At 46.7% G+C, this 10496-nt stretch overlaps 1 protein-coding gene across 24 annotated transcripts in view; it reads left to right on the forward strand.

Annotated features, from left to right (window-relative positions):
* Window positions 1-8121, forward strand: part of MTSS1 (MTSS I-BAR domain containing 1) — a 125294-nt gene extending 117173 nt beyond the window's left edge. For 11 of the 24 annotated variants that reach the window (XM_083822544.1, XM_083822546.1, XM_083822527.1 and 8 more), the window contains 4 exons: window positions 474-668; window positions 2756-2920; window positions 3289-3451; window positions 5151-8121. In XM_083822544.1, coding sequence (XP_083678670.1) covers window positions 474-668; window positions 2756-2920; window positions 3289-3451; window positions 5151-5848 — 1221 coding nt within the window. In that variant the 3' untranslated portion in view covers window positions 5849-8121. The remainder of the gene's footprint in view (window positions 1-473; window positions 669-2755; window positions 2921-3288; window positions 3452-5150) is intronic. The other 13 variants (XM_083822533.1, XM_083822534.1, XM_083822541.1 and 10 more) reach the window with 4 other exon arrangements.
* Window positions 8122-10496: the final 2375 nt, after the last annotated feature.

The following is a 10496-nucleotide window of genomic DNA, read 5'->3' on the forward strand; positions in this document are numbered from 1 at the left end:
TTTTTTTTTTTTTTTTTTCTTCCATATCATCACACAGCCAGAACATGTCATTTTCGAAGGCTTTACGCTTTTCTTCTCTGTCCGGCTACATAGAATCAATGCCACCGATGCCAATGCCTCCAGTATTGGAAATGTTTTGTTTCTATGTCTGCAGACTAAATAAATTGCCAAGGCTTTTCACAGTGTGCCACTTTCATGGACAGAAGGCAAAGCCGCTGAGCCTGGAGACAATGACTGCTAGATTGATGTCTGAAATTTGTTATACCAAATAACAATTTTCAAGCAATCTCACTTCTGAACCAAGCGTTGTATCAATTTTCTGTTGTTTATTTGCAGCAAAGCTAAGATTTTCTTTCTTTATTTTAAGATACAGAAGTTTTCTCCCTAGAGCATCAGAGTCGCAGTGTATTTTCATATTCATTCTGTTTATATTAATTTCTCTGTTTTTGTTTGTTTATTTGTTTCGTTTCCAGTTGTCTAATGGGTTTTATCACTGTAGTTTATCAAGTGACCCATCCGTAGCTTCAGTTGGTGCAGGTCCTTTCCCTCATTTCCCGCCTGTCTCCCGCGCGTGGACTCGGGCTCCCTCAGCCCTCCTTCCAGACTACGTTCATTATTACACCATTGGGCCAGGCATGTTACCATCATCTAAGATCCCTAGCTGGAAGGTTTGTGTTCCTTTTGTTGTGGCAGTCCTCACCTCCTCATGCCAAGCGTGCGCACGGTGGTTGTTGCTGCTTTCAATCCGTGTAATTACGTGTTGATTTGCTCTGTTGAATATTGCTCTGACCGGGCACTGCATGGTGATAATCCAGCTAAAATCCAGTAGTGAAGATTTCTGAATGACCTCGTCTAATTCTGACGTTTCAGTAAAAGATATTAAAGCTGATAGCACCTAGGTGAGAAGGAGTAGTTTAGTTCTGGAACAAAAGTGACATGGTGAAGGCACTCTGGGCTCTATTCAGCGAGAAGAGAGCTGGTTGAGCATCCTCAGAGCTCTCACTTGAGCGGGGAAGAGCAGGCTTGGCGTGCAGCTTGCCTAGAGAAATCACTCATCGAACAATGCCATGCTCTCACTGCAGCTGCTGTCCTTTGCTCCCACCCTGACCACAGGTGGGCATGCCCTTGTACATCCGGCTGGAGGGGTTTAAGAAGTTGCTTACTTCAGACTGAAAGTGCTACTACAGCTTGTTTTGTGTCTCAGGTGAGACGGTAAGATGTTGCCAGCGTGCATCAACTTCTTTCAGTTGCTCCAGCTGGATCTGCAAGGGTCTTCCTCTGCACCAAAACGTCTCTGCTCTGCCAGGGCCGTGACTCTCACCCCTGCCAGGCAGTTCCCTGGGGAGGCTCTGCCCCCGGAGCCAAGGAGAAGGTCTCCTGTCCGGTGCCCTGAAGCTGTTTTGCAGCTGATAGTCGCTGCACAGGTCTTAGGTGCCTGTGGAGGGTTACGTGATACTGCATATGCACTCTGGGACCTCCTCGTATATGTAAATCGAGGTGCCTTGTTACAGACCCCTGAATCTCTCTCTCCAGTGATTGGAGACTGAGGCACAGGCACAGGGTGACCACAGTGATCTTGGGGCTCCAGGTCCACTGGCTGTGGCTGTGCTAGAAGCACTTTGCCAATAGATTTTACAGCCGAGCACTTAGAGCGAAGACACAGCTGTTGAGGCAAAGCAGAGTTGCACAAGGGCTCATAAAATGAAATAACCTGTGTCTGCACAGGGGCCTTCTGTCACTACAGCTGGCTTGTGCTTCCCGTGCCTTTGACTGAGACGTGTCAGTAAAAATCTAGAGAGTGGTCTTAGCCCGTCATTAATCGTTTGATCAGAAGGCTGTGGGGAGGCTGCTCAGTAGCCAGCTGCGGCCGCTGCTGGCTGTGTGGCCAGGTCTGCCCCGCAAGCTGCTGCTTCTGGTTTTAGGTTTAAAGCACACCTTGTGCTAGGGCTGGGCCCTTCAGCAGCTGGCACCTGGGGAGCTGCTGCTCAGCAGTGATGCCGCGTCCCAGCACGGGTCACTGCTGAGCCCTGCTCGCCGGGTACGGCGTGTGGGCTCTGGGCACTCTCGGGACTGTGCTTAATAGAGCCCTGAGTGAGGATGGTCCTCGTGGCCTGAGGAATTCCCGTTTCAAATATAGCACCAGTAACTCAGAGCGAAGTTAGCCATCCGTCAGGACAGATCGTGACTCTGAACTGAAATTCAGCTAGTAAGTAAACCAAGAGATCACCCAGAGTAATGTCTGATGTGTAAAAAATAAAATAAAAATCTGTTTAAGCCTAATTTTTCAGAACTATTATCCTGCGTAAGAACACACAATATCAGAACTTGCGTACAGCTAGCATTGCTGATTGGACATCTATGTGTATTTTACACCATATGTTTATGTTGTGTGCCAGTGACTTTTGCATCTGAATTTCTGAAAATGTAGGCTTTAACACCGTGGAATCTTATTTAGAGGAAACTATAATGTTAAAATGTTAAATATCTTCATAGAAGAATATTCTATGAAGAATATAATTCTTCCATAATTCGTAGGTAGAATAGGAAGATTAGATTCCCTTTAATAAAGGAGATGGGTTTTATGAGTGAAGATTTTTAATACCCTCAAAATTAATTAATTTATGGTCTTACTCAGAAAGGCACGTCAAGTTTGATGTATAGTCTATCACATTAAAATTGTCCTTTTGCACAGTTATACTTGTGTTTAAAGTACAATCACTAATGAAAGCTGTCCCTAACGAGCACGTTTCCTTAGGACTGGGCCAAGCCAGGCCCGTACGATCAGCCGATGGTGAACACTTTGCAGCGCCGCAAGGAGAAACGCGAGCCCGATCTGAACGGAGGAGCGCAGAGCGGACCGCCTGCGCCACCCGAGGAGGCCCAGAGACCTCGGAGCATGACGGTGTCGACTGCCACGAGGGTGAAGCTCTAATTTTGAACGTGCTATTTGGTGCAGGGGAAAAGAATGGTGTGGTAGCTCCTGCCAGCATCCATTGACGTGCTTTGTCTTGGCACGTGTTTGTCCAACAAGCGGGACTGGTGTGGTGGTGATGTGGTCAGTGGAAGTTGCATGGGCATGAGAGAGTAAGACAATGGGCTATTTGTAGAGCATTTATGTTTGTAGAGCAGTGGCATCCCAAGAAGCACCTGTTTCTAAGCCCAAGTGAATGGTTGGACACTATCCTGTTGGATATATTGTATTGGTGACAAGCTCTGCTTGGGAGAAGGGACAGCTAAGAGCTGGTGAAGACCGACCAAGTAACGTGTCTCCTTTCTGTGCGTAACCAGCAGGGTGAGGAGATGGAGTCCTGCGAGGAGCTGGCGCTCGCTCTGACAAGAGGTCTGCAGCTTGACACCCAGAGGAGCAGCCGTGATTCCTTGCAGTGCTCCAGTGGTTACAGCACCCAGACAACAACTCCGTGCTGTTCAGAGGACACGATCCCGTCTCAAGGTACCCAGTACTGACCCGATGTGCTATCCGAGAGCTGTTCTCTTTCCGAGCCTTTTCAGCCTGGCCATCACACGCTCACACCCCAGCACCAAGGAGCTGTATTCCAGCAGCCATCACTGGCTTGGCAGTCAGCAAAGGGGTGAACATTCCTCATGTGGGGGGAGGATGAGGGAGCTGGGCCTGGTCAGCCTGGAGAAGAGAAGGCTCAGGGGCAATCTGATCAGCGTGTATAAAATGTGAAGGGTGTCAAAAGTATGGGGCCAGACTCTCCTCACTGGTGCCCAGCAGTAGGGTTAGAGGCAGCAGGCACACACTGCAGCACAGGAGGCTCTGTCTGAACATGAGGAAAAACTTCTTCACCATGAGGGTGACAGAGCACTGGAGCAGGTTGCCCAGAGCGTTTGAGGAGTCTCCTTCCCCAGAGATACTTACCAGACACGTTTGGATGCAGTCCTGGGTAATGTTTGCCAGGGGACCCTGCCTGAGTGGGGAGGCTGGACTTGATGATCTCCAGAGGTGCCTCCCAACCTCAGCCATTCTGTGATGGCTGTCGTGAAGTTTTGTCCAGCCTGGAATGCAGCCTGGATTAAATTAAATAGAAGCCTGGATTTCTGCACTGTGTGCACTCATGTTTCCTTGTTCATTACTAGAATGATTTTTAGCTTAAGTATGCTACCAAGATCCAGTTTTAAAGAAGGTGCTGGAACTAAATTTAATAAGTAAAATGATGCTAGTATTGCATCATAAACTTCTTCTGGTGGTAGTATCCTTTCTGAGCTATTGTCTTAGCAAAATTGCACTCTCACGAGCTTTGCTTTCTCGTTCCATCTGTGCTCTGATTCTGTTCTGTTTCCTTTTGTGACCTTTTATTTCCTACACAAACAGAAATTGTTGTAGCTGGAAAAAAGAATTCGTTGGAGACCTTAACTTGGGCATACCTGGGAAGTTGCACCAAGGTATTGGGTTTTGTGCCATTTCAGACCCCGCAGGAAGCTGAGAGGGGCTGAGTTTGGTGCTGACAGTGCAGCAAGGACGTTGTTTGCGCAGCTGAGACCAGCTGTGCTGTGCAATCACAAGAGGCAGCAGGGCTCGCAGAAGGCCTAGCTTGGCTCAGCATTTACTTGGAAAGGAAGGAGCCTGATGCAATTATTGAAGCTTAGGCTGAGTTTTCAGAGCTGACAGCTGGGATTTATTTTGTTGGCAAAATAATCAAATTTGCTGCTGAAATCATTGGTACACCGTCCTCTGAGCCCCACATTGCTTGTTATAAAGTACAGTTTTTAGTCACTGGCTGTTTGTATCTACAGTAAGTAAGTATTTGTATCTACAAGTGGTAACATATGACTTGTAGGATGCCAGTTTTAGTATCTTAATGTTGGCAACAAACACTGAGTCTTCGTTACTTAATTAGTTCTTTTTAGGGAAGGCACCGAATGTGTACCATGCTCATTCCCTTTCCTGAGACGTGAGCACGCTGCAGGTGTAGGGTTGGTCTGCTGTAGTGCCTGGCCTCAGCCACACAGCACGACAATCTTGGTCACCACGCTTCAGACTTCATTCCGCCTCGAGGTGAAACCTCTCCTAATTGCTACTGACCTCCAGGCCTTTTCGGTTGTATGTGCATTCACGTGCTTTAGCCTTAATGACGTGACTCGGCCGTCTTCTCCAGTTTGTTCCTAACTGTGTCGTTTGGCATCAGTTTCAGATTATGATTATTTCTCTGTGAGTGGTGACCAGGAGGCAGAACAACAAGAGTTTGACAAATCTTCCACCATCCCAAGAAACAGCGACATTAGTCAGTCGTATCGCAGAATGTTTCAGACCAAGCGTCCTGCTTCCACTGCAGGTCTGCCAACCACGCTCGGACCGGTCATAGTCACCCCCGGCGTCGCCACCATCCGACGGACGCCCTCCACCAAGCCTTCGGTCAGACGCGGTACCATAGGGGCAGGTCCGATTCCCATCAAGACGCCGGTGATTCCCGTCAAAACGCCCACGGTCCCCGATATCCCCGGGGGGCTGCCGGGCGCCCTCGCCGGGACCGAAGAATGCCCCGAGCAGAGCCTCGAGTCTCCAGCGGCGGGAGATGGCGGGCAAGGCGTCGCCAGCATGCCCTCGTCCTCGTGGAGCGGACAAGCGTCTGTCAACCCTCCGCCGTCGAGCCAGAAACTGAGCGCTGCCGACGAGCAGAGGCAAGCGGTTCCGGAGAGCGAGGGGGAAGAAAGCGACCGGGATGGCGTCGGCGCCCTGGCGCCCGCCGGCCAGCTGGAGCTCGATCCCGGGGACCTCAGCCCCGGGGACGCGCCGCAAGGTGAAGATATGCTGAACGCCATTCGGCGCGGCGTCAAACTGAAGAAGACGACCACGAATGATCGCTCAGCGCCTCGTATTTCCTAGGGGCGAAAAAGCTGCCAGAGTACTAGCCGCCGAGAAGGAACTGTGAGGAAACTAATTTGTCTCTATCCATTCCAATCTGTAATCAGTGAATTTTTTAAGATACTCGGTAAACAGACAGTCTGAAAGTACTCTAAAAGAGAAAACAAGGTGAAAGAGCGTAGTAAGGCATAATCTTCACTGGTGTTTTAATTTGTAAATATCAATGATTTTGGTTCTGCATTTTTTTGATCTAAGTTACACTTTTAATTTTTTCTGAAGGTGCCAAATCCCATTTACCTTTTTTATAACTCTTTGTAAAGTTTTAAATCATAGGAGAAAAAAAAAAAATGTCGAGTAGTTAACTTCAGCAAAGGGATTTAATGAAAATTTGGCTTTTTTGCAAGCTTTTGTAGAGCGCCTTGTAATAGTGAGGTTGAAAAAAAAAACCAACAAAACAATGGGACTTATTTTAAAGTTTAAGTCAAGCAGTAAGGAATAGATCCTCATTTAAGCGTTAAAAAAAAGCAAGTTTGAAAAGCAGGAATGAAAATTGACAATAAAAGCAATATATAATGCAAGGAAGAAACCTGCAGTTGGTAGAGTATTTGGGGGTAGTGGGGGGGAGGGAGATGCCATCAAAATAGCAGATGCTGTTGCACAAAAGTAGCCTAGTAGGAGTAATTACTAGTAGCTTCATGGTAAATGCATCAGAATAAGCCATATTGGATTGCAGTGTTTTGTTTCTGTAGGGTGTTTTAAAGACTGGGTTTTTTCCACATTTCTTTTTGACTGCACAGCAACAACTCTCAGTCACATGCATGCAGCCTTAACTGTGTAGGCTTGGTTCTTCCACCTTCACCTTCTGTTCCACTCATCCTTTCACGGAACACAAACGAGGACGACAGGCTTAAGGCAGTTATCAATGTGAAAACATTTTTAAAATGCAAGCAGGGAGTTCTTAGCTATTATCAAAATGCCTTTTTCTGACCGTGCCCAGCAGGCTGGGCACCTTGGAAAGCCCAAATATTTTGAGAAAACACTTACCAATTTGACAGGTGTAACCAGCTTGTGATCTAATAAACTGCGAATGTTTCTTTCCAATACAGGGGCTTGTTTTTCTTAACTTCTTTTAAATGGCAGTCGATTGGCTTTTTCTTAACTACCGAAAATAATGGGGCAGCGGGTGGGGGGTGGGGAGATTATACAGTTTTTTATTTGGTAATACTGGGGGTCTGACCACTCCCTTCTCTTTTTTTGTACTTTAAGTCATGTTTTTTGGAACGCTATTGATAGAATTATTAAGAGTTGGATTTTTTTCCTTAAAGTAAAAGTAAGTTATTGCTGCAATACCCGTTTTCTAAAGCTGATAGAAATGTGCAGACCCCGGGGCGCCACCGGTGCTCTGATCGGACAGTCCGGCAGGATGCGGTCTGCCCACCCGCAGCAGACCCGTGCCTCTGGGATTGTTGAAAAATGCACCAAATAACACGTACAAGGGGCTAGTTTCCACCAAATACTCTGCAGATTTCTGTTGGCTTTGGACTTACCCACATAACCTCTTATGCTTTAATACATAACTGCATTGGATGTGAAACTTCTAGTAACTGTGTAGTCGCTGTGTTCTATATAACATTTTACACTGCTGTGGTTGCTGACCTTTTTTTTTTTTTGTTATGGCTTAAAAGCAAAAAGCAAAAAAAAAAAAAAAAAGAAAAAAGGCATGATTCTTAGAAACTATTAAACCTTCCTTTCTTTGAAAAACAAGCTCCTTATTACAGAATATACTAAACAGTAGTGCCTGTGGTGTAGCCCACCAATCTTGATACAGTAGCTGATGCATTGTGCAAATGAGGCTTTGAGATGGTTTTTGCATAAACAAAAACTGCTAGGAGATAATCTCAATAGTTAAAAGTGTTATTTAAACCTTTGAAATAAATGGATGTAACTGTACCGGAGTACAGCTTTTCACTTGTTTAGTTCTTAAACGTTAGTATAATCAGTAAAATTTAATATAAAATGTTGCCAAATTCAATGTAGAAAGAATGTGACAAAACACTTTGAATAGTTCTATTGTTTGTGTTTTTGCATATTGTAAAAGCAGTGTCACAGCTAAAAAATAAAATGTTTCTAATGGTAAATTATTGTGGTTTAGTTGCTAGTTTGTACTGAGAGTTGACCTCTCCCTGTGCAGTTTTTTGTTCTAAACTGGTATAAATAATTGCTGTAAGTGTGTCTCCCTTCTACATTGTAATGATTGCTTAAGCCTACATTATAAATAAAGAACTGCTGGAAAACTTCTGCATTTCGGTTCTTAAAGACTTTCGGCTTCCAGAGCTTTGGATGTCAACGTTTCCTTCATCAGACCTCTAAGAACGCTTCCCCCCTGAACTCTAACTGCATGTTACAGAAGCAAGAGGGCTTTAATAATAACTAAAATTGCATATAGTTTTGCTGATGTAGAGTGGAAGGGCAATAACAGAGCGAAGGTGCAGTGCTGACAAAGGAAATTCCAACTAAATAAAAACCGATTATATTTCTCTGCCCCGTGTTGTTACCTGGCCAGGAAGCACAGGTCACGCGACAGCTTTGTGCCTCTGCCCGTGGGCAGCCGGGCACCACCCAGCCGCTCGCTCACTCTCCCCAGGTGGGATGGGGGAGAGAATCAGAGAGGGAAAAGTGCGAGGACTCATGGGATGAGACAAAGACAGTTTACCAGGCAAAGCAAAAGCCGCACACACAGGCAAAGCAAAGCAAAGCAAGGAATCCCTTCGCCCCGTCCCACCTGCAGGCAGGCGCCAGCCACCCCCAGGACAGCAGGGCTCACCACGTGGCGGTGCCTTGGGAAGACAAATGCCACCGCCCCCAGCGCTCCCCTGCCTCCTTCTTTCCCCCAGCTGCCATTGGTGAGCATCTCCGTGGTGTGGGATGTCCCTTTGGTCATTCGGGGCCAGCTGTCCTGGCTGTGTCCCCTCCAGCTCCTGGGGCACCCCCACCCCCTCGCTGGCAGGGCAGCACGAGGAGCTGGGGAGTCCTTGGCTCTGGGGGAGCGCTGCTCTGCAACAACTGAAACAGCGGTGTGCTGGCACCGCTATTTTTGTCACAGATCCCAAACACAGCATCATAGGGGCCTCTACAAAGAAAATTACCCCAGCTCAAACCATGACACTGCCTGAGGAGGAAAGTTGCTGTCAACTCCACACATGCTTACAGCCAGAATTTATCAAGCACGGCACAAGTGCCAGCTCCCACACAGCTCCGAGTGATTGAAGACTTTGTTGCTGTTGTTCAGCCTTCTCAGGAGCAAATGTAGAGAGGGAGGGCATTGTTCCCACATGCAGCTACCAGGCAGCAGCCTAATTTATTGCCTTGCCACTGTGACAGATTCATTTTTGTCCTCAGGTTTCCATTTGTCACGAAGACATTAAAGGAAAACTCGAGGTGCCTTGGCTGGAAATCCGTCCTGTTGTGAGAAGGCTTAGAGCTTCATCCCCCCGTCTCTTTACGGCTGTATCTCATGTACTGAGTGGCCAGGCTCAGTCATTTTAACGCACATCCCTGCCATTTCTACAGTGAGCATGAGTCGCTTGCATCTACATGCACAAAATGCTTGTTCTATTGTGTTGGGTTTTTTTTTTGTTGTTTTTAATGCTGGCATATGGAGTAGCCGTCATGTTGGGGAACGGCTGTCAGACCTGCTTCGGTGTCTGTAAGAGGCAGGAGGGACTTCTTGCTCTGCTGCAGAGCTAACACCAACATAAAAGCAGCTGGTTGGCTGACTGGGAGGCAATGTGCAAAATCACACATAATTAAAAAAGTATCTGTTGTTTGTATCATTTCTGCAGAGTTCGTAGATGAGCAAAGCGTAGGGATAAGATTTTGGGGGGTGGTAAGGTGCAGGAAGAGGGAACTGTTTTTTTTTTTTGTCCAAATAATAGTTAAGACTCTGTGTCTGCTGACTGCTCTAACCCCACAGTGATGTTGAGCACCCGAGCACCAAAACTGCCCGCAGCCACCTACAGCTGCAGAGCTGAGGGCCGGGGGAGAGGCAGAGCGGGCTGAGGGGATTTGCCCTGTGATTTTATACTTCCCCGTGATTTTTGCCTGCATGTGTTTTTAGCCTTTCATAAAGCAAGCCAGCATTTGTAGTTTAGCTGAGTGCAATTCTGGTAGAGCAAGCCCCGTGCTAGAACCCTGCGATGCTCACTGTGCACAAACAACCCCCCGACACCTGAGCGGGACAAGAACCAGCTCCGTGCTGGAGGTGAGGGAGGCGCTGAACAGCAGTGCTGAAACGAGCACAGCTGCAGTGCCCACTCCCCGATTCTGTTAATGCCTTTGGACCAACAGAGGGCAGAGAACAGCTCCAGCTTCCTCTTCAGACAAACTTTTAGCGGTGGAATATACGAAGACAAGTTTTTGTTTGTCCTTTTAAACAAACCCAAGCACATTTTAGCTTTACACAACAAGTGTAGCTTTAAACAATTTAGCTTTAAACAATTTAGACATATTGAAGATGACTGTAAAATTTCTAAGTAGCCAAGTTAAAAACCTTTTTTTTTTAATATATATCCAATCTGAAGATGTTTAGTCCTTAAAACAGCTGAAATTAAGCTTATGTTTTTTCTCTTGGAACATGGGCTTTATGCAGATACTTTTTCAGTCCCAGTAG

The sequence above is a fragment of the Anser anser genome, assembly GCF_964211835.1.
Source record: "Anser anser genome assembly, chromosome: 2".
Lineage (NCBI taxonomy): Eukaryota > Metazoa > Chordata > Aves > Anseriformes > Anatidae > Anser > Anser anser.